The sequence below is a fragment of the Lissotriton helveticus genome, chromosome 1_2 (genome assembly GCF_964261635.1).
Source record: "Lissotriton helveticus chromosome 1_2, aLisHel1.1, whole genome shotgun sequence".
In the NCBI taxonomy this organism is placed as follows: Eukaryota; Metazoa; Chordata; class Amphibia; order Caudata; family Salamandridae; genus Lissotriton; species Lissotriton helveticus.
In genome coordinates, this window is record NC_136058.1 from 182,388,127 (window position 1) to 182,412,510 (window position 24,384).

General features: G+C 45.5%; 1 protein-coding gene across 11 annotated transcripts in view; it reads right to left on the bottom strand.

Annotated features, from left to right (window-relative positions):
• OSBPL9 (oxysterol binding protein like 9) overlaps positions 1-24,384 on the bottom strand; it is a 1,511,872-nt gene that overhangs the window by 858,323 nt on the left and 629,165 nt on the right. For 6 of the 11 annotated variants that reach the window (XM_078670721.1, XM_078670755.1, XM_078670737.1 and 3 more), the window contains one exon: positions 13,187-13,225. The exons of the other annotated variants lie outside the window; for them this stretch is intronic. In XM_078670721.1, coding sequence (XP_078526847.1) covers positions 13,187-13,225 — 39 coding nt within the window. The remainder of the gene's footprint in view (positions 1-13,186; positions 13,226-24,384) is intronic. 11 annotated transcript variants of the gene reach the window in all.

Genomic DNA, 24,384 nt, shown 5'->3' on the forward strand with positions numbered 1-24,384 from the left:
AAAGGTGTTTACCTTTAGCCATCCCTGGTGACGCAAACAAGCTGCTCTTGCCATCAGGCGAAACGCAGTGGATAAAACGTCTCTGGCTATTTCAATGCGCTCCAAAGACGCTTTGTCCATCCAATAGAATATTTTTAACCTCTTTCTTTTTAACTTCCGGGAGATACTCCAACAGAGTAGAGATGTCTGAGCACATCTGCCATTCATGTCTCCCAAGATTGGCCATGGCATTAGAGGATCTATTGGAGGTGACCGCCAATGGCGAGAATCTCTTACCAATATTGTTGAGGTGGCGGTCCTCCTTGTCCGATGGGACAGTGCATAGGGACCTGGATTCTTGGCTCTTCTCTGTGCTGCTTACATGATGCCAGAGTCGAGCCTCTGGTGACCTTTCAAGCATGCAGACGAGTGGTCAGGTGCCTTCTATTTTATTGTCCAGTTTTTGAATGACAGCTGGAACAGAGGCAGGTGTTTTCATTAGCTTTAGCCCTTCTTGCCTTAGAAAGTCAACTATAGGGATTGCCCTCACATAAATTTGAGTGCCTGGTTTACAGTCTAATAGAAAAAATCCAGTTTGCTTAGCTGGCATTGGCAAATCGAACAAGGTATTTACCTTCGGTAATGATATATCTGTAAGAAATATTAGTTAGTGATTGATTCCTTACCTTAGACTTACCCCCGGGCGTCAGACTGGATCCGTAAAGTTTTCTTCAGCCATACCCTTGCGCGTCGGAAGGTGGCGTCCTGCGGCTCCACGTCAGTCGTTGGCGTGGTGGTCGCCGAGATGACGTCACCGCAGCTACTTAGACGCTGCCCTCACGCGCTGACGTCAGTTCTGTACACGACTTTCCGTGCCAGGAACGCAGGGCCATGTAAGATACTGACCACTGGTGCATTGACACTAGGGCCCTGAAAGGGATGACCTTAACCCTAGAAATCAGTTTGCAGAACGGGGAGGATGGGTGGGGCGGTAAGGAATCTAACACTAACTAATGTTTCTTACCGATATACCGTTACCGAAGCTAAGTAACTTGTTCATCTGAAAAAAACACGTAGTGATAGATTCCTTACCTTACAATAGATACCCGAGAAATACCAACCCCGGTGGTGGGTCTGTGAACCAAGATTACAAAGGAAGTCCCGGAGAACAGAACGGCCCAAAAAAATGTCTCTCCGGACTTGGCTGTCCAGGCAATAGTGCTTAGTACAAGTGTGCAACGTGGCCCACGTAGCTGCCTGACCTATGTCTTGTGAGGGGACACCATATCCCAATGCCGTAGTGGCAGCCGTCGCCCTGGTGGAATGGGCCGCAGCCCCACAGGAGGCTCCTTTTTGCCAGAGAATAACATGCTTTAATACACAAGAAGTCCCATTCGGAGATAGTCAGCTTTTGTACAGCCCAACCTTTCTTGGCACCTACGTAGGCAACAAAGAGCTAGTCATCCACCCGGAACTGTTGTGTGCGATTCAGGTAAAATGAGAGTGGATGTTTTGGGTCCAGACGGTGGAGCCTCTCTTCCTCTCTGGAAGGAGGCAGAAAGAAGGTGGGCAAAGTGATGGTCTGCCCGATATAAAAGGCAGTGACAACCTTTGGCAGAAAGGATGGGCGTGTTCTGAGCACAACCTTGTCCGGATGGACAGATGGAAAAGGAGGTTTGCAAAAAAGAGCCTGGAGCTCACTCACTCTCCTGGCAGAGGTGATGGCAACCACGAAACCAGTCTTCAAAGTTAACAGACGAAGACGACAGTTGTGAAGAGGCTCGAAGAGAGCGCACATTAAATATGTGAGAACCAGGTTCAAGTCACACTATGGCATTACGAAGGGACTATGAGGAAATAGATGCCTTTGAGAAATCTATTTACAACAGGAGACTTGAAAAGAGAGGGCTGATTAGGAAGCCTAAGAATGGCTGAACTAGCAGAAAGGTAGCCCTTGATAGTGCCCAGAGCAGAACCCTGCTGGGCCAAAGAAAGAAGGAACAGAAAGACTTCTGAAAGAGGGGCAGAAAGGGGATCCACAACCTTTGCTGTGCACCACGCCACAAACTTGTTCCACCTGCAGGCGTATACCAACTTAGTGGAGGGACACCTAGCTGCCAGAATGACATCACAGACTTCAGGAGGCAAGTCGGAAGGAATCAACTGCCGCCGCTCAATCTCTACGCAAAGAGGGGGAGACTGGACAGGTACGGGTGGAAGACAGTCCCTTGCTACTGCGACAGAAGATCCTCCCGAAGAGGCAGATGGACTAGGGGATTGATGGTCATACTGAGTAGCTCGGGATACCAAACACTTTGAGCCCATTCCGGAGCCACAAGAATAACCAGGGCCCGGTCGAGCCTGATCTTCTTCCGCACTCTGGGCAGAAGTGGTATAGGCGGAAAGGCGTACAACAGACCGCATCTCCACTCGTGACGAAAAGCATCTCCTAGCGAGTGCCGCATTGGAAATTCCAACGTGCAGAACTGCTGACATTGTGCGTTCCCTTCGGTGGCAAATAGATCTAAACAAGGCTCTCCCCACTGTTGAAAGAGACCTTGCGCCACCTCCGAGTGAAGATGCCATTAGTGATCCATCATGCACCTGTGGCTGAGTTTGTCCGCCCTGGCTTTCAGTGAACCTGCCAGGCGTTGAACCACCAGGAAAATGCCCTGATGTTCCAGCCACTGCCAGAGGCGCAGAGCCTACTGACATAAGGTCGACGACCCCACCCCCCCTGTTTATTGCAGTACCACATAGCAGTGGTGTTCTCTGTGAACACCTGCATACTCTCACCTTGACAGAGGGAAGGAATGCCTTCAGTGCAAGTCGGATCGCCCAGAGCTCCAGAAGGTTGATATGGAGCCTGGACATCGCCGGAGACCAGAAGCCTCTGATCTCCGCCTTTCCCATGTGGCCGCCCCATCCCAAATGGGACGCATCCGTCACCACTGTGTGCTCCGGTTGGGGAAAGGAGAGGGATCTGCCATCGACCAATGCCGGTTCATGAGCCACCACTGCAATTGTGCAGTGCCCTCCTGGATCTGGACGTAAATCGGACAGGTTCCCCTGATGCTGCTCCACTGGAAATTAAGGTCCCATTGCAGAGCCCGCATATGCCACCTGGCATGATTTTTCAGCAGGATGCAGGAGGCCATAAGGCCCAGCAGCCTCAGGGTCATTCCGACCGAAACCCTGGACAATGGCTGAAAGATCGGAATCATAGCCTGATTGTCCCGGGCTCGCTGTTCGGGAGGATAGACCTGAAACTGTGCCGTGCCCAGAACTGCTCCGATGAAGAGGAGCTTTTGAGAGGGAATCAGATGCGATTTCGGGACACTGATGGAGAACCCCAGCAAATGCAGGAGGTCAGCCGTAGTCTGGAGGTGTTAACGACTGTCCGGGGCGAGCCCACCTTCAATAGCCAGTCGTGGAGATAGCGAAAGACAGGAACCCCTGATCTGCGAAGAAGAGCAGCGACCATCGCCACCACTTTCGTGAACACCCGAGGGGCACTGATAAGGCCAAAGGGGAGCAGGGTAAACTGAAAGTGCTTGTTGCCTACCGTAAACCGTAGGTAACGCCGGTGGGCCGGTAGGGCGGGAATATGGAAGTATGCGTCCTGCAGGTGCAACGCTACCATCCTGTCTCCAGGGTCGAGGGCAGACAAGACCTGAGCCGGAGTTAGCATTTTGAACTTCTCCTTCCGGAGGAAGCGATTGACGTCCCCAAGGCCCTTGTCCTTCTTGGGTACCAGAAAGTAGTGGGAATAACAATCACGTCCTACTTGTGGTGCTCAATGGCAATCTTGGCCGAGAAGGCCGCACCTTCCTGTAGAAGAAGTGCCAAGTAATCCCACAACATGCGGTGGTACTAGGGTGGCATGGCTGTAGGGGTAGTCTTGAAGAGGGGGGAGTAGCCCCTTCGGACTATTCGTAATACCCACCTGCCAAAGTGATGGTGCGCCAGTGGGGGAAGTGATGGCGAATCCTGCCATCCACTGGCGTTTGATGGGCCTGAAAAAACAGAGTAGGAAGGTTTGGAGGTAGTGGTGGCTGGGGTTGAGGTGGACTGACCCGCCCGCTGGCACCCTGACCTGGCTCGGTGGGTCCTACGTCCGTGCTGGGACTGTTGCTGCGCTGGCCTGTTGCTCTGAAGCTAACGTGTCTGGTGCCCTTTCCGTGGCCGCGAAAAGCAGAAGGGGAAAGGCCCAAAGACTTGGCCGTAGCCCGCGAGTCCTTAAAACGCTCCAACGCACTATCTGCTTTGTTGCCAAAAAGGCAAATGCCATCAAAGTGCATGTCCATCAGAGTGTTCTGGACATCCCCAGAAAAACCAGGTGTCCTCAGCCAGACGTGGCAATGGAGCGCCACTGTCTTGGAAATTGCTCTGCCCAGCGAGTCGGCGTTGTCAAGGCCACAATGGATAGTGAACTTGGCTGCATCCCTCCCTTCAGCAATAGCCTCAGAGAGCACTGTCTGGGCCTCCTCCGGACATTGAGGCAGCACACGAGCCACTGTATCCTACACAGAGGGGAAATAATGGCCCAAGAGGCATGCATTGTTCACTGACCGCAGACCTGAACTGGCGGAAGAAAAAATCTTCTTACCAAACTGCTCCCGTTTCTCTCATTCCCTGTCCAGTGGTGCGGTAGGGAATGCGCTCTGGGGCGCAGGGGCTTGGAAAACCAAGCTCTCAGAAGTGGGGTGTTGGGAAAGGACATGAGGGTCGCCCGGGGCCGAGCGATGGCGTCCGGCCACATTCATATCCATAGGAGCCCCTGTGTTGGGCCTGGACCAGGTGCCCAAAAGAACGTCAGAAAGTGCATAGTTAAAAGGCAGCATTGGCTCTGCAGAGGTAGCTGCCGATTTAAGCACTTCTGTCAGGAGGTTAGTCCTGACAGCCACTGTAGAGAGCTCGAGGCGGAGGGCCTAGGCCGCCCTACGCAACACCACTGCATAGCTTGCACCCTCCTCCATAGCGTCAGTAAGAAGAGTTAGCATGCCAAGGTCAGGAGAGGTATCGAAACCACTGGCATCCCCCAGCTCCTCTGGCCAGTCCGGGTCAAGCTCACATTGTGCTGTGAGAGGGTACTCAGACCCCTCCCAGCCTTCCCCTTCCTCCGAAGGCTGAAGAACAGGCCGAAAATAAGGAGGATGGATATAGGGATAGAAATCCCTCATCAGCGTCGGAATCGGCATCGAGCGACGCCGGTCCGGCGCCGTATCCACATCTGGCTGAAACCGGGTGTAATGGTGTCCGGTGGGGCGGGCGACATCGGAGGTGGTGCCGGCAGGGACGACGTTGGTGGAGGTATCACAAGGTCAACCGGCGTGGACCAGGATCCGAGCCCGGATCCATTGGGGTCCTGTGGCACCGGAGCCCACAGCGATGCCAGAGTCGTCGTCAGTAAAGAGCTAGGACCCCCAGCCGGGCCCGCAGGCCCGAAGGAGCACCTGCAGGGCCCGATGACCCAAAGAGGCGAGCCATGGCTTACAGATATTCCTGCAGCTGGGCCGGAGTCACCAACGGACCCAGGAAGGGCGGGTAGGCCGGGGCCGACTGCATAGGCTCCACCAGAGCCACAGGGGAGGCACCACCCGCACCCTCAGCCGTGCCGCGCGACCGGCGAGAGGAAGTCGGAGAGCGATGGCGCTTCTTCGACTTCTTTGAATGCTTCGTCTTACCTGACCCAGTGTGCGAAGACTTCGATCCCAACAAACAGTGGTGGCGGCTCCACGATCTAGTCCCTCGACCTCCAACGGGACAGGGACCTTGAGCGGCACGGTGCCGACTGCCGGACTTCTAGCAACTTTCGGGATCGCTCCCGCAAAGTCTTCGGCACCATGGTCTGGCAGTTGGAGCGCGACTTGGGGTCGGGGTCGTGGTCGCGCTCCAGGCACGCGGTGCGGGTCCGTCAACGTCATCATTCGATGACAGTCCCCGCGGGACTTTAAGCCGGGCATCCCTACTGCACCAGGAGTCGATCAACTCGAAAATGAGAGACAAAAAGCCTAGAAAAAAACTCAGTCAAAAAGTGACTGGGGGTACCGCTCTCTCCGGCTGCGCTTGCTGGCACGGAAAAAAAAGAACTGACGTCAGTGCGCGAGGGCGGCGTCTAAATAGCTGCCGCGACATCATCTCGGCGACCACAATGCCAACGACGGACGCGGAGCCGCACAACGCCACCTTCAGATGCGCAGTGGTACTGCTGATGCCTGGGGGTAACGCTAAGGTAAAGTATCTATTACTACGTGTTTCTTTCAGGTAAAACGTTTGGAGGCATGCTCTCGAAGATCATAAACCCCCCAATATCTACAGGAGGGGAATCCGCAGCAGGGGGGGATAGGAGATGGTGGCATGGGGCTATGTAGTCATCCTATTCATCATGGGCGTCTATGTCCGTTTCTATTTCCCCTTCCTCTGTCTGAGCATCCAAAGTATCCTCTGTGATCACTATAGGACGAACGAGGGTCTTTTCCCTAGTGGATTGGAGAGTGCTTTGGCCCGGAAGAATAGTGGGCCTCTGAGGAGCACTGGTGTCCGGACAACACCTGCAATCGTTGTCAATCATATGACTAAGAACAGATACCAGAGACACTGGAACGTTCATGGATGATTGCATAAACTGATGATGCTCCTCCTCCCTATCATCATAAGGGTAACGTTCCTGAAAGAAATTTGGCCTCTGCATGCCAGAAGTATCTCTTTCCGCAAAAGACAATTCCCCTGCCAGGTAAGAAGATGGATCATTGTCCTCAATGTCCTCATCTTTAGAATCTTGGCACTTGAACCTTAACTGCGATGGACTATATGGAGGGCCAAACACTTTCATCCTCTGACTCTTGGAAGTCCAAAAGGTGAGAAGGAGGTAAAGGGGATATCTTGGAGAAATCCTGAATCTGCCTGGGCAGGAGGAGACTGATTTTTCCCTCCGTTTGTGGTCCAGACGAAGGTCTCGATGACGGTGCAACTGTCATTGCAATCGTTTGTGGCACAGTCAACAGTGCGTGGACGGCCTTCATCTGCAGGGCTATAGTCGGTGTTGCCGACGGAATAGTGATCAGCGGTGAAATTCTCATCGACGGTGAAGGCCTCACCGACGACTACGTCATTACCTTCGTCAAAACTCCAGCTGCTGTTAGTGCCACTGACGTCTTCACGGTCGTCGCCGTAGCCGACGAAGCCGTTAATGGCGTAGAAACCTCAGGTTTTCTTGAGGAGAGTGGAATCTTCAACGATGACGCCGTCGAAGGTCAAGAAGATTGGTCTCTGAGAAGAGTCAGAGATGCAGACGCAGGAGCTGAAGAAGGCTTTAAAACCTCTGTCCGAGGTTTCTTGTGTTATGGTTCAGATTTGTCTGGGACTTAGTACCTACCAGCCATGATGTGAGGCGGGACTGCCCTTCTTTCTTTTCCTTAAGGAATTATGGGCCTTTTCCTCAGGTTGAGACTTCGAATCTGAAGCAGCCTTCCTCTTCTGAATCCAGAGTAGCAGCCTACCCTCCCGGTCTTTGAGGGTTGGGTTTGTGGTCAGGGTAGAGGCAATATAGGCACTGATTGTGGGGGTCTTCCGAAAATAGCCTACACTTCCCACAGGTTATGCCTCCGCATTTTTCACATTTTTTGCTGGCACGGTCTCAATGTTTCATCTTGTAGCCCTTCAGGCGAGGCAGTGGTGATATCAGGGTTCGAGGAGGGGTTGAACCACGTTTCAGTGATGAAGGCAACATCCATGGAGAGGGTGGTGATGGTGTCCCAGATTTCTGTGGCATGTTTTCAGAGTGATTATTTACAACAAGGGGTGGTGATGGACAGAGTCTCTGAATTAAGCAGAGTACTCTCACCCAGTCAAGAGATCAGGGCTAGATCCAACACCGTTTTTTAGCTCATTGCACCATCCCAGTTTCAGAACCTGGCTGAATGCAAATTAGTCTGTCCCTGGCCCAGTGCATCATGGGAACAGGGCAGACCAGACTACAAAAGCCAATTCTTACACTGGGAAGGAAACAAGCTTCCGGGGACCGGTTTCTGGCATTACAGCCGTCTTCGGGCCGGCTTGCTTGAATCCTGATGGTGCAATGAGCAAGGGACTCACATCCGAGTATACCCTTCCACGCTTAGGGTGGACAAAATTATTTACAACAAGGGGTGGTGATGGACAGAGTCTCTGAATTAAGCAGAGTACTCTCACCCAGTCAAGAGATCAGGGCTAGATCCAACACCGTTTTTTAGCTCATTGCACCATCCCAGTTTCAGAACCTGGCTGTATGCAAATTAGTCTGTCCCTGGCCCAGTGCATCATGGGAACAGGGCAGACCAGACTACAAAAGCCAATTCTTACACTGGGAAGGAAACAAGCTTCCGGGGACCGGTTTCTGGCATTACAGCCGTCTTCGGCCCGGCTTGCTTGAATCCTGATGGTGCAATGAGCAAGGGACTCACATCTGAGTATACCCTTCCACGCTTAGGGTGGACAAAATTATTTACAACAAGGGGTGGTGATGGACAGAGTCTCTGAATTAAGCAGAGTACTCTCACCCAGTCAAGGGATCAGGGCTAGATCCAACACCGTTTTTTAGATCATTGCACCATCCCAGTTTCAGAACCTGGCTGTATGCAAATTAGTCTGTCCCTGGCCCAGTGCATCAAGGGAACAGGGCAGACCAGACTACAAAAGCCAATTCTTACACTGGGAAGGAAACAAGCTTCCGGGGACCGGTTTCTGGCATTACAGCCGTCTTCCGCCCGGCTTGCTTGAATCCTGATGGTGCAATGAGCAAGGGACTCACATCTGAGTATACCCTTCCACGCAGTGAGCTAAAAAACGGTGTTGGATCTAGCCCTGATCTCTTGACTGAGTGAGAGTATTCTGCTTAATTCAGAGACTCTGTCCCTCACCACCCCTTGTTGTAAATGTTTTCAGAGTGAGCAGGCATTGGGCAGGCTACAATGGAGTGGCTATGGGGGTATTCTTGGTCTTGGGGGCAGGGTCTTTCGTAGGTTGTGTAGAAAGAGAAGTGGTAGTGTCAGCAGGTGATGGGTCCATTGGTGGATTGTGGTGAGGAGGAGGAGACATAGCTGTTTCGGCATCTGGGGGTCAGGAGTTCCCTGGAGGTGTATCGTCATGAGGTGGGAGGGCCAGCGGTCCCCGGCGATGGGCATAATCCCACCGGCGGTGCACAGGTACAAGAGTTCAAGATGGTCGAAGACTTTGCCCACACTATATTGAGCTCTTAGGGCTGGCTGGGGAGTGTACTATGGTATTCATAGTGTCCCCTACAATTAACACTAAAATCCCTGTCCTCCCCCCCCCCCCCAATAAACTCAGACAAGAGTCTGGTAAAATCATAGCTGAGCTCAGCGTGGTCCGTGCAGGTAACAGCGGTGGGGCAGGGTAAGGGGGGATTTTGAGAGACAATACAGAAGACAAATTAAATAATGAATTATTTTCCCTCTTCATCGTCCGTCAAAATGCCCCCAACCAGGCCCCACCGCCCCACCACTGTTACCTGCACGGGCCACGGCTCGCTGAGCATCAACAACCAGACATTGGAGACACACAAAGTGTTTTAGCATTCTGTTTCCTACTTAGAAGGCCACCGCAAATGTTATATGTAAAAAAAAACACAACCTGTCAAGTAGGATGTGACCTTTAAGCAGGATTTGAGACTCTAATTTCAAGAAGGATGTTAACAGCTCCACCACAGTGGTCACTCTAAACCTGTTCTGGGGCAACTCTCCCTCCCACTGGGATACGTGGCTGGCTGACTAGAAAGAACAAAGGGAAGGCAGGCATAGGTGTGAGCTACATCTGCCTCTGACAGGGGAGGCCCCTTTGAAGTGCACGAAGACTCTGGACAGAGGCCCCAGGCCATCTTGTCAAGGGGAATACAATACACCCCCCCACCCAAGGCCCATTGTTCCAGTTCTGGGTTCACACCTCACCACAGGGGACCCATCAAGCTGCCAGGTGACAGTTGAATACCTACAGAAAGGCCACCAGAAGCTTTGGGTAGGCCCAAGGTAACTTTTCTATAGTATTTTTTCTGTAATGGGTGGACAAAATTCGACTACTATTAATCTGGATTTTGTCAAACTATTAAAAAGAGTCGTTGAACAATTTATTTAGCTGTTACCAATCCGAAATGAGCAATTATAAGGTGTTATGGGTGTGTGGAATATTAAACCTCAACATGTGCTAGTGTTAAATACCATGGACTACACTAATTGGGCAATAGGACCTCCCTTGGGGTTGACATTGATATTTAAAAAAGAAGTTTGAGGCCTGTCAAAAGAGTCAAATTTGAAGATAAAGCCTGCAAAGTCAGGCTACTGTTGGCAGGCCTGCGTTGTAACTGCAGTAGGTGGCTCAATGAGTGCTGCTGCCCACTGGTGACAATTAACATACAAACCCTGAGTAAACTGTGCCAGAAATTAGGGACTTATTGGTAAGTTTAATATGCCAATCAGGAGTATATAACTTTTAACTTGTTAAAAGGTGGAGTGTAGATGTTTTACCACTGGTTAGCAGGGATAAAGTGCAGCAAAGTATCAAAATAATTAGGGATGACACTGCAGAAAGGGCACATTTCCAACAGTTTCCTTCCTAAGTGAAAAGCTCCACAAATTGGTAAGGAAACTAGGTTATGTACTTGTAAAGTGGAGTCCCTACCAAACATTTTCTGTGCATATCTTCTGTGATCAATGGTAACGCAAAGCTTATTCGTAACACAAAATTCTTTTTTATTAGGTATAAGCCTGATGTTGGGAAACACCAAATTGGCCAAAAGAAACCTTTTGAATCTCAGGCAGGAATTTCTTTTGCTTAGAATGATTTGACTAAACACCCTTTTCTCAAACAGCGTGTCTTGGAAGGTGGCAATAGATACTAGGAAGCTACATTTGTAAACTCAACCACTTCGTCTAACTTTGCAAATAAACTCTGTAAAAAGCCGGTCAATTAAAATTAAATATCAGCACTATATTAAACCAAGTGTGTTTCTACAGCATTGTATGGGGTTGAGTTATGGGGTTTTTGTGATACTAATCCCCTTCAAATTGTCGAGAATTATTTTTTTAGAACTTTATTGGCAGTTCCCCAGAGCTGTCTATTACAAGTTTGCCAGAGAATTAGGAATGCTATCTTTAGCGGATATAGCATGAACCTGTACCATCCGTTTATGGGATAAAGTGTAGACCAGTGCTGATACTATTTTTAACCATAAAGAGCTTGAGGGCTGCATTAAATTGACAGCTTTTTCTCGAATACCATGGTTGAATAATGTCAAATGGATCTGCTATGATTTGGGGCACCCAGAATTGTTAAGTGGCTCGAAACATTGCAGTCTGTGACAAGGAAAGGTTTAAATAAGATGTGCCTCATGCTGTTTGAGTAAGCAAGGTTGTTGGTGGAACTTCGTAAATCAAGTGTTCTTAGGAATAATTTTTACACTGGTTACCTTTTTCTTGCAACCATATTTAAAGTGTGTCCTCAATCCACAACATATGTTAGTATTGAACAGTTTCAGAATGGATTCGTTTCACCATCTTGGTCCCCCCCCCCCCACACCCCCTCCCATGAATGCCTGGTCTAAAATCTTACCCAAAAGCACATGTGACACGATTTCTTCCCAAAGCATTATGCATACCCTTTTTTTGCAAATTTCATCAGATACTGAGAAAACGATATATTTAATAGATGTTATACAATTTGAATTTTAAACAATGTCGCCCTACATTCCTGTACCTGCAAATGTTACCATCTCTTCCTATTAGCTAATCCATGGAAACTTATATAGGTTTTACAATGTAGGGAAATAATGATTTAATAGAATGATTTTATGATGAAGAGAATTGTTTACTGGAGTCTTTTTTATAATGTACACTTTTATGATTTCTGATTAATTCGTTGCTTTTGATTTGATTTGACTAAACACTCACTTCAAGCTATTAAATGTCTTCTAAGCATCAAAGATCAAGAAAGAGAGAGGAGTTGCAGTAATCACTAATGCTTGCACATATTTTGTTTCTTTCATAAAGTTACTAATTTCCAAAATTTACCAGGGCTCTTTGATAATTCCCCTGGGTCCTAGAAAGGAATAAAAAGATTTGAAAAGTGTCTCAGCTAGAGAATATGTCAATCTTGTGATGCTGCAAAGAGCCTGCTGGACGTGTAGACAGACCAAGTTTGTGGTACATTGAACAGCCAGCATGAAGAAGTGTTCACAGAACTTTAAAAATATCACAGGGATAAAAAAAATGCACAGCCTTAGTGGGGTACAGCGAGTGTATGATTTTAATTGTCACAGAAAAAGTAAAGGATTAGAGTTGAGTTGTGTCATGATAATAATATACCAAAAGACATGAACTTACTCACTGTTCCCTACTTCCAATGCAACTATTACCCTTGAAATGCCCTATAAACAAGCATGATTGAGCAGCAGTTTACTTATGTGTTCTTTTGCCTTTAATGACTTTAGCATGTCTTACTTGAGCTAATGAATTTCCTGTGTGGATTCTCAAATACAGTTTCAGTCTTCTACACAATTTGGAACACACTTTGAAAGTGAATACACATACGTTTTGCTGCACAATTGTATGATGTACCAGTAAGCGGAGAGCTTCAGACCTAAGCATTGCCTTCCGAGTGTGAAATGTACTATTTTACAGGAATAGTGCAGTTCTTCACTTCTCTAACGCAGAATCGAACAAACTGTTAGCCCAAAAGACAACAGCAGTAAATGTACATATCAAATTAGTGACCAATATTTGTATACACATGTGCATGTCAGTGAATGCAACCATTAAGTCTATGAGATCAGATTTTTTAATCCAGATAGAGCTGAGTTTATCATAATGCATGATACGTGGTTAAGGAAAATCAGAATTCTGACTGAAAGTCATGTACGGAACTCAAAGTAACTAGTTCACATTAAAAGGTTGACAACAAACTACGTAAAAACATGAGCACATAAAAGTTGAACAGAATATTTTCTAATGGAGCAGATGAATGGCGAAAAGGCTTGTGACATAAAATACACGAGTAAAAGAAAAGTTATGAGGGAAAGAGACATGTTAGATCAAGCAAAGAAGCAAGAAATGTGCGCCGTAAACTAATGGAAAGTGAGCATGTTCCGAAGACAGAACAGAGTAGTTCCAATGTTCTTGGTAACTGGAGGGAGGTAAAATATTGAATTCAAACTTACTATAAAATCATCTGCGTGCTTGTCCTCATTACTTTGGTCCTTAAAAAATATAAACATGCATCAATTTAATAGCATTTCGTTGAACTTGGAGAACAGCACACTAAGCGTTCGCTGCATGTTGTGTGTTTGTGCATAAACTGTCACACATTTGACATATTTTACAATTAATATGGCTTATTGTATAGCATCTTTAGCGAAAGTGCTTCACATTATTTAGAATCACTTGTATGATTTTCAGTTGACTAAATTGGGGCAAACCTAGATTACGTGATTTGCAGAACAGAAATGAATTTCATGTTTCACAAACTATACCACCGACTGATGCTTTAAGACACAATCCATGCTTCAAATGTATTCTTATTTGCCATTTACCAAATCAGACTAGTGACTTACCTGCAAAGCAAGTCCTCGAAACCCAATACTTTTATAAAGACATGTTTTAAATAAATGTAAACTCTTTTTATAGTTAATTTATGAAACACTGAAGTGGCAAAATGTAGTTACTTATACGTTTTGTTCAGTAAACATAACTGCATTTTAGCTGTATTATTTCCTTAGTGAATTCGATTTTTTTTAACATAAGGAAAGGTGATATGACTAAAGCTAACCAAAAGTTCCCTTAAACATTGTTTTGAATTTCGGTTTTATTTATTATCATATACTACACACAAGTTGAATGCAGACCCTACCTGTGACTAATCCATTGCAGCACCCGAATCCCACTGGGCACAGCTTTTTGGCCATGCAAAAACGGAATTGGCGGTTTTTTCTTTAAGAGTTTACGGACCCAACTTTTGCAACACGGCCCCGAAATGGAAGATGGAAGCAAAAAGCTCCTTTTCCAAAATGCAGAGGAAGTGGTGGTAATTGTTTCAATTTATGTCCTAGGATAGTCTGCTAACAGAAGTTTGAGGACTCGGGGGCATAACACGGGGTATAACACAGGTCACTGCAACAACTGCAATGCAGGGGTTCCCCAACCCTTTAAGGGAGGGGGGCGCAATTTAGCCTACGGTCAAAGTTCATCTATGAGAAATTGGAGGCTCAGGAGCCTCATCATATTTTGCAGGGGGCCACATCATTTTGTATTACATCACTGCGGTCTCAAATTTTTTTAACCCTTTGAAGTCCGCTGATATTTTTGTAATACAAATTTCTCTGAAAGAACTGAATGGTTTAACACTACACAATACCAAGCAAAGACACATCCTTGAATACAGTTATACATTCATGCCAAATTGGGTTATTTCCATTCACCCATTTGTTGATATTAGAAGGAAAAATCCTGTAGTAAGGCTTATAGGTCCCTGGTCGACAATTGCTAAATTAGCATGAGCTTCCCTGACATGAAGCTGCTTTTGCGCACAACACTGCAAGAATCTATTTCACAATACTTATTTGTCCCGCTTTTACACATGACAACTGTCTGCTTTGCAGGTTCTTTGCTGTGCTCTGAGGTTTAGTCAAAGAAAAGCCACTACTGTTCACCACTTATGGACTTCCTTTCGAAAGAGTCACCTCGACCTAAACAAACGTGACCACCTATTTATTTCATACTTAGTTTTTTATTTTGAAGATTCATTAATTCATAGTCAAAAAATAAATGCACAATTTCATTGTCATTATCACAAATTATATAATACACAAATATATAAAAAACATCCATCCCTCAACTTTACAAGTAGTATTTTTATACAATCCAGAACCACTCCCACTCATTCAAACCACATTCAACAGCTCTACTCATTCACACCAACATCCTACAAAAGACAGTGTATATACATGTTCAAAAACAATTTTTTGTTATAGAAAAAATCATAAGACCTATGGTGCATGAAATGCACAATTATTAGAAAACTCAAAAGCTTTTTAAGTGATTTAAGGTCACTCTATAGGTCACACAAAGCAGGTTGACGCGTTTCGAACACCCCCAATCAGCTGCCCGCAGCCTATGCAGAAGAAACTGCGCTATTTACGGAGACGCCGTCAATTTCTGCATTAGGAAACTGCAGACGGAGGCCAACGCCCTAATACTTAGGCGGTCCCCCGCAACGTACATCTAAACTTTTATGTCGAAGAGTGATGGCGGCATATTGAGTACCTCGGCTGGCTACCAATTGAGGCCGTGAGTCGAGAAGATAAATAGATCGGGTGATCTATAGAAAGAAGCGAGAAAGCTTGTTGGTCCTGAAGAGAACACCGTATACTTGGGGGTGTTCGAAACGCGTCGACCTGCTTTGTGTGATCTATAGAGTGACCTTAGATCACTTAAAAAGCTTTTGAGTTTTCTAATAATTGTGTATTTCATGCACCATAGGTCTTATATGATTTTTTCTATAACAAAAAATTGTTTTTGAACATGTATATACACTGTCTTTTGTAGGATGTTGGTGTGAATGAGTAGAGCTGTTGAATGTGGTTTGAATGAGTGAGTGGTTCTGGATTGTATAAAAATACCACTTATAAAGTTGGGGGTTGGATTGTTTTTTATATATTTGTGTATTATATAATTTGTGATAATGACCATGAAATTGTGCATTTATTTTTTGACTATGAATTAATGAATCTTCAAAATAAAAAACTAAGTATGAAATAAATAGGTGGTCACGTTTGTTTAGGTCGAGGTGACTCTTTCGAAAGGAAGTCCATAAGTGGTGAACAGTAGTGGCTTTCTTAATTGTTGATAGTGGCTCTGCCCTACTGTCTTTGAGCCCAACCCCTGGTTGTTTTGTACTGAGGTTTAGTCTGCACATGATGGTCAATGTTAAACAAAAATGCCCTTGTTATTCTGTTCTGATATGTATCTCGCACCTAGACATAACAGGCTTCACACAGCTGCACCTCTGGAAATCGTGTGCATTAATATTGCTAACACAAGCTGTTTACACACACACGGAGAGACACCTTTCCAGAGAGAAGACCAGTGTTCGTCCTGCGATGTGAGGTATCGGCCTGCTGACAAAGCCCAGAGGTCTTCTGTTTTATAATAAACTATCTCATGTCACGGGAAGGGTGCTTAGGTCGTTTTGTCCTTTTCCATTGTTTTCTATAACAGGACTTCCCCGTTTGTGTTCTATGGAATTGTAACAATGCTGAATATATTGTGTTTATGCATTCTGCTGCTAGTATTGGCCCGTGTCCTGCACCATAGAGCGTGTTAGTTGAAATAAACATTTTAAACTATACTGTGTCTCTGATTACTTGCATTGTAGACAAGACAGAGTGGCTGAGCGAAAGAGAGTCTGGCTCCCACGATTCCCAAGATACAGTTATGTTTTCTGGGTTGTCTAATCATTGGTATCGTTGCTGTAGACGGAGAACGAATGAGACACTGTAGCTAGTCTGAAGGGATTTTGGGTACGGATGTGGTAGGTTGGTACACCAACTATTCACTGAGGTCCTGTTTTCCTGTGCATAGTTCTGTGTATGTGCAGAATCCTTGCAACAATCCTATCATGAATTAAAATAGGAAAAAATATTTTTTGGCTCCCCAATCCACCCCCTTAAGTTGACGATTGGAAGGAAACTTGGCATTACGAACCCAAATCAGAATAATGTATTTTTGGGAAAGTTTAGAGCAGGTTCATCGAACGTCACCAAAGTTATTAAGAGATCAAAAAATGGCTTTTCAATGGAAACTGGCCATTGGTATATCTACAAAAAATCAAAAGGGGGAAGCATAGAGGTTGAGATAGAATCACCCTCCTAAACGGTTCATGTAAACAAAGAGATTCTATCAATGTGTAGAGGTGCAGGATATTTTATAAATTTTTGTTTTTGTGAGTTGATGGGCTCTCTCTTAAAGGTGGAAAGATGAGAGCACAGTGTGCTTGTTAAAATACCCCTCACACACTAAAAAAATCCCTTTGTGTCATGCTTCATCATAGGGGTCTTCCCGTCCCTATAACGGGGCGGGGCGTGCTACAACCAGACGGACTACGCGGGAGCACTATAGATGTGACAGGGCTATGTGTAGGTGTAGTGGTGTCAGTGAAGTGTAGGGACCTAACTAGTGAATGCACAAAAAATACAAAAATTAAAAATTCCCTGGCTAGTAGAAAAAATAAATTTTATTGGTCTCTCTAGCTGGAAACAATAAAAAGGGGAATGTGAGGTAGAGCAATTGCTAGCTACCAAGTCGACATGTTTCATAGGCAGTCCCCAACTGCCTACTCATCAGGACCATATAGTGATCCCTACTGCTAATAGCTCGGTTCTACAGTAATAAGCCTACTGTCCTACAAATAAAACAGCAAAAATAGGCTGAATATTTGGGCTTCGGGCATGAGCTGGCCCAAGTGAAGCGTGGCACCAGTGATAAGTACCAAAAAGAATGACCAGTGGTCTCTGTAAATAAAGAGAGGGAAAAAGAGGGAGAAAGCACAAACATTCATATTTTTACTTCTGATTATTAGACGTATATCATTAATCTGATGTAGCATCCAAAACATTGCTGATTCAGCGAGATTTCGCCGTATTAAAGGCTATTGTCTTTACCACGCATGCTGCGCACTAGTCAATATATACCTCTTTTGACTGGTTGTATATACCAGATGTTTCATCCAGAACCTTCCAATTTGAAGCGGTTCGCAATTATCTCATCACCCATACAGTTGTGACTCAACACATTCACACATCCGATCACACAGATAGGAAAAAAGACCCATATATCGTATTTATCAAGATCGATATTCTAAGAAGACATTAGTGTCAGTGGTGGTCAACACTCTAGTATTATACATACTTTTTCGTTAATTTTCAGTGCCCCATGAGCTTGCAGGCGAAGGTGGTTTTGCTCGGTCAACTGAAAAAAATAAATAAATATTGCCGCCACCATTGTTAGATATAGCTCGTTACTGTCATGACGACAAAATGCCCCTGTGACCCATTTATTAGAGACTCGAGGTCTGAGTCTATTACTTACATCACCGGCATGAGAGTTTGCCTCTTGTTCCTACCTCCGTGCAGCTCCGAGGACTGGCGGTCTCTCGTCTGCGGGGTAGATATAACTAACCATTCTCTTCCGTGATGCTCGCCGCTTCAGGTAAACGCCCCGAGCAAAAAAGCTAGAGCGCTGCATCAAAGATGGCCGCCGTTTTTTGGCACAAGGTGAGGACTGTGGCCAGAAGTCTTTTCACACTTTCTCTTATGTAAAAGACGGAGGGTGCTTAAATGCGCACAAAATATAATGCGATAATATTTTAAAAAGGTTGCATTCATAGTTATGCTCATGAGACCTTAAGATTTCGCTATTAGTCGCCAGGTATCGATCATAATTCACAGAGGGTGCATATGTCCACATGTTCTTTATGGTATCCCAGCCAGTCATGATAATAATATGGACTATGGTGATTGTAATAACAATTATCCCCACTATTATGGGCAGAGTCCGGGGGTGCAATGCCTTGTTCTGATTGGTGAATTTGTACGACCCAAGGATTTATCAGAATTAGTTCGCAAATTGTACCTAGGATCAGGTGGTATCACTGTACATCATCCAGTTATCTCCTGATGCTCATTCCTTGATATTCAAAGGGGTTGCCGGGATGGCATTCACAGCGGTCCTCATTGTACATCGGGCCATATGGTTTCTTTGTGCATCATCCAGTCATCTCGTGATGTAGACCTACTGATGTTCAAAAAAAGGGTACCGGGGGGTAATTACAGCTGTCCCCATGGTATGTCATCGTTCAGTCCCCTTTTGTGGGATTGAATGCGAAACACCCATCTTTGTTCTTTCTCCAAAAGGAACCTCTCGTTACCCACTTGCTCTATCACAGTCCAAGATATTTCTTCGGGCTTGTGGTTCATTTCCAGAAAATGATTTGTGAGTTTAGTGCTTGTTTTTTTGCACTTAATGGTACTTTTGTGCTCACCTATCCGGATTTTTACTGCCCTGCTCGTCATTCCTACATATTCCAGTCTGCAGGGACATGTGATTAAGTAAACAACATTGGTACTGTTGCAATTGCTAAAGTTCCTTTGTTCCCAGATTGTCCCATTGTTGAAGGTCAAATTGTTGCTTTTACTCGTAAGACAACAGACTTTGCAGCCTCCACAAGGATGGTGTCCATGTACAAAGTTTGGATTCTTTTGCCCAGTGTTGCTGTTCGTTTTGGATCTTGTGTGGACTAAAACATCCCTTATACTTTGTGCCTTCTTATGAGAGAACATTGGTTTTGGTATTTGCAAACCACCACTATTCAGAATCTTCCAGTTCCTGTTGATGATCTTTGTCACTTGGTTAGAACAGGTGTTGTAAGTAGTGACGCAAATAGGTCTCTTGTCATCCTCTTTCGGAGTCTTCTCTTCCAGAAGACTCTCTCGGCAGTTGTTCTTGGCTCGTTTGTATGCCTGATCGATGATCTTGTCTGGGTACATTCTGGCTTCCAGTTTCTTTTTCAGATCCTTGGACTGGAGTTTGAAGTTGTTGATCTCAGTGCAGTTTCTGCGAAGGCGCAAAAACTGGCCGTACGGGAGATTATCCCGCAGATGTCTCGGGTGGAAGCTGTTGTACATCAACAGACAGTTCTTTGAAGTACTTTTAAAGTGGGTGGTAGTCATTAATCTACCCTCCTTGGGAAAAATATTCAAATCCAAAAAGACCAAGTTGCAGTTGGAGGTGGTGCTTGTGAATTTCAAATAATCGTCTTGTAAATTCAACCAACTCAGGAATTGCTTGGAAGCCCTCTTATCTCCATCCCAGATGATCAGGATATCATCGATGTATCGTTTCCATACCTTGATGTTATCTCTGAAGGGATTATTTGGATGTAGTATTTTGGTCACTTCCAGGTGGTGTACATACAGGCCAGCTATACTGGGAGCAAATGTGCTTCCCATGCTACAGCCGTGTTTTTGTAGATAAAGGATGCCTTTATACTCGAAGAAATTCTCCCTTAGCGCTAGGGAACAGCATTCCATCACCACATTACGTGGTGTTTGGTACTCCCAAAAGTCTTCAAAAAGGACATCCTCAACAATCTCCAACGTTGCATGGTGTGGCAAGCTGGTGTAGAGACTCTCCACGTCGCAGCTGATCAATAGCTGAGTGTTGGGATCAAAGGTGATATTTTCTAGTAAGTTCAGTACATCCTTCGTATCCCTGAGGTACGTTGAAGTTTTTTGGACTATTGGTCTGAGGAAAGCGTCTGCAAATCTTGACAGAGGTTCCAATACTGACCCGATGCCGGACACAATAGGTCGTCCCGGAGGGTTCTGTAAGTTCTTGTGTATCTTAGGGAGTGTATACAGGTAGGGGGTCCTGGGATTTCTTTGGCAAAGGAATTCTCCCTCCTTTTTAGTAATCCAACCGTGTGTTAAGGCCTCCTCTACCATCGTATTGATCTTGATTGCTATCCTATCTGTTGGATCAGTATGGAGAATTTCATAGTTCCTTTCGTCCTGGAGTAGTCTCATACATTCGGTGTCATACTGGCTTGTATTTTGTATGACAGTCGCGCCACCCTTGTCAGCCGGCTTTATCACTATGCATTTGTTGTTGCTCAGCTCCCGTAGTGCTTGTCTTTCCTCATTGTCTATGTTCTGAAAGGTGCTTCTTTCCCGTGGGTTTATATCTTCCAGTTCCCTCATTACTGACTTCTCGAAAGCAAGCAGTTCGATTGGGAGGGTATTGTTCATTGGTGTGAACGTCGATTTGGGTCTTAGTTTAGTATCTCCATGTTCAATATCATCTCTTTTGTCTTTAAAGAAGACTTGCAACTTCAAGCGTCGCATGAATTCCTGGACTTCCTTGCATAGATGAAATGTGTCCATATTGGCAGTCAGCACGTACCCCAGGCCTTTTTCCAGTACCCTGTTTTGTGCCTCTGTAAGCTCAAAGTCCGAGAGGTTCACCACCAGACTCACTTCTGGTTTTTCTTGGCGCCTGTCATGCTCCTCGTGGCTACCCGTGGGGTCTCTTCCTCTCCTGTGTTCCAGTGTACTGAGGTGCCCCTCCGGTTCCTTCCCCTGGACTGTCCTTGGCGCGCCCCTAAAAAAGGCGCCGATTGGTCAAAATAACCATAGTCCTGTTGTTGATATCCCCATACAGGAAAAGGACCCTGTGGATGTTGAAAGGGGGGTTGTGGACCGTACTGTTGTTGTTGAGGATATATCATATGGGGTTGGAAACTGTTCCATCCTCTTGAACCCCGGTAGTTTGGTCTACGGAAGTTCCTCCTTCCACCTTGGGACCTTGGACTCTTACTGCGACTCGAGTTGGACCCATTGGACCCAGTGTCTGATGACTCATCATCCGTAATGTTTTCATTCGTTGATTTGTAGTCATCTTTAATGTAAGGGTAGACTCTCTCTTTTGACCATCGACTGTTGTCTTTTTTTAGTTTCTCATATTTATTATTCTTCAGTGTAGTTTCGAACTCATTTAGAGACTTATTCATTTCGTCAAGGTATTTTTTCAGATCAGGCGGGGATTCATAGCTTTTTAAACGAACTTCTATAGTTTGTATCTCTACTTTAAGTTCGCTTGCTAGTCTGCTTGCAGTCTTAATAATGAGCACAATCCAGTCGCGGGTGCATCGCCATGAGATTTTCGATCAGTCAATTTTGAAGGTTTTATCGTGTAGGAAGATGAAGGGTTCATTGCGGACTACAAGACCTGCTGGGGCAGTATTGGCCTGGAGGTATTCAGTCATCAATAGGCCATGAATGGCAGTCTTTATTTGTGTTCTTCTAAGTTCTTCTAATTCGTCCCAATCGTTGTTCCTTGTGGTGGGCCCTGCAGTATTCAGACCCTCAAAAGTTCCCAGGGTAGCTATGAGATTGGAGATTTCGTCTTCAGTGAAAGCCAGGCCTAAATCTGCCATATTCAGTTATAATTCTAAAAAAGAGGGGAAGAAAAGGGTCTCTAAGTCCACCCGGGGATCAGGTGCTGGATGTGGAATCACTATAGTTATGTGGTGAGAGCGACAATGTCAAGTTTCTTTCTCCTTTCGAGCTTCCGCAGCTGTGCGCTGCCGATGACCACAAAAAATCAAAAGGGGGAAGCATAGAGGTTGAGATAGAGTAAAAGCAACAATTTGACCTTCAACAATGGGACAATCTGGGAACAAAGGAACTTTAGCAATTGCAACAGTACCAATGTTGTTTACTTAATCACATGTCCCTGCAGACTGGAATATGTAGGAATGACGAGCAGGGCAGTAAAAATCCGGATAGGTGAGCACAAAAGTACCATTAAGTGCAAAAAAACAAGCACTAAACTCACAAATCATTTTCTGGAAATGAACCACAAGCCCGAAGAAATATCTTGGACTGTGATAGAGCAAGTGGGTAACGAGAGGTTCCTTGTGGAGAAAGAACAAAGATGGGTGTTTCGCATTCAATCCCACAAAAGGGGACTGAACGATGACATACCATGGGGACAGCTGTAATTACCCCCCGGTACCCTTTTTTTGAACATCAGTAGGTCTACATCACGAGATGACTGGATGATGCACAAAGAAACCATATGGCCCGATGTAAAATGAGGACAGCTGTGAATGCCATCCCGGCAACCCCTTTGAATATCAAGGAATGAGCATCAGGAGATAACTGGATGATGTACAGTGATACCACCTGATCCTAGGTACAATTTGCGAACTAATTCTGATAAATCCTTGGGTCGTACAAATTCACCAATCAGAACAAGGCATTGCACCCCCGGACTCTGCCCATAATAGCGGGGATAATTGTTATTACAATCACCATAGTCCATATTATTATCATGACTGGCTGGGATACCATAAAGAACATGTGGACATATGCACCCTCCGTGAATTATGATCGATACCTGGCGACTAATAGCGAAATCTTAAGGTCTCATGAGCATAACTATGAATGCAACCTTTTTAAAATATTATCGCATTATATTTTGTGCGCATTTAAGCACCCTCCGTCTTTTACATAAGAGAAAGTGTGAAAAGACTTCTGGCCACAGTCCTCACCTTGTGCCAAAAAACGGCGGCCATCTTTGATGCAGCGCTCTAGCTTTTTTGCTCGGGGCGTTTACCTGAAGCGGCGAGCATCACGGAAGAGAATGGTTAGTTATATCTACCCCGCAGACGAGAGACCGCCAGTCCTCGGAGCTGCACGGAGGTAGGAACAAGAGGCAAACTCTCATGCCGGTGATGTAAGTAATAGACTCAGACCTCGAGTCTCTAATAAATGGGTCACAGGGGCATTTTGTCGTCATGACAGTAACGAGCTATATCTAACAATGGTGGCGGCAATATTTATTTATTTTTTTCAGTTGACCGAGCAAAACCACCTTCGCCTGCAAGCTCATGGGGCACTGAAAATTAACGAAAAAGTATGTATAATACTAGAGTGTTGACCACCACCGACACTAATGTCTTCTTAGAATATCGATCTTGATAAATACGATATATGGGTCTTTTTTCCTATCTGTGTGATCGGATGTGTGAATGTGTTGAGTCACAACTGTATGGGTGATGAGATAATTGCGAACCGCTTCAAATTGGAAGGTTCTGGATGAAACATCTGGTATATACAACCAGTCAAAAGAGGTATATATTGACTAGTGCGCAGCATGCGTGGTAAAGACAATAGCCTTTAATACGGCGAAATCTCGCTGAATCAGCAATGTTTTGGATGCTACATCAGATTAATGATATACGTCTAATAATCAGAAGTAAAAATATGAATCTGTTTGTGCTTTCTCCCTCTTTTTCCCTCTCTTTATTTACAGAGACCACTGGTCATTCTTTTTGGTACTTATCACTGGTGCCACGCTTCACTTGGGCCAGCTCATGCCCCGAAGCCCAAATATTCAGCCTATTTTTGCTGTTTTATTTGTAGGACAGTAGGCTTATTACTGTAGAACCGAGCTATTAGCAGTAGGGATCACTATATGGTCCTGATGAGTAGGCAGTTGGGGACTGCCTATGAAACATGTCGACTTGGTAGCTAGCAATTGCTCTACCTCACATTCCCCTTTTTATTGTTTCCAGCTAGAGAGACCAATAAAATTTATTTTTTCTACTAGCCAGGGAATTTTTAATTTTTGTATTTTTTGTGCATTCACTAGTTAGGTCCCTACACTTCACTGACACCACTACACCTACACATAGCCCTGTCACATCTATAGTGCTCCCGCGTAGTCCGTCTGGTTGTAGCACGCCCCGCCCCGTTATAGGGGCGGGAAGACCCCTATGATGAAGCATGACACTAAGGGA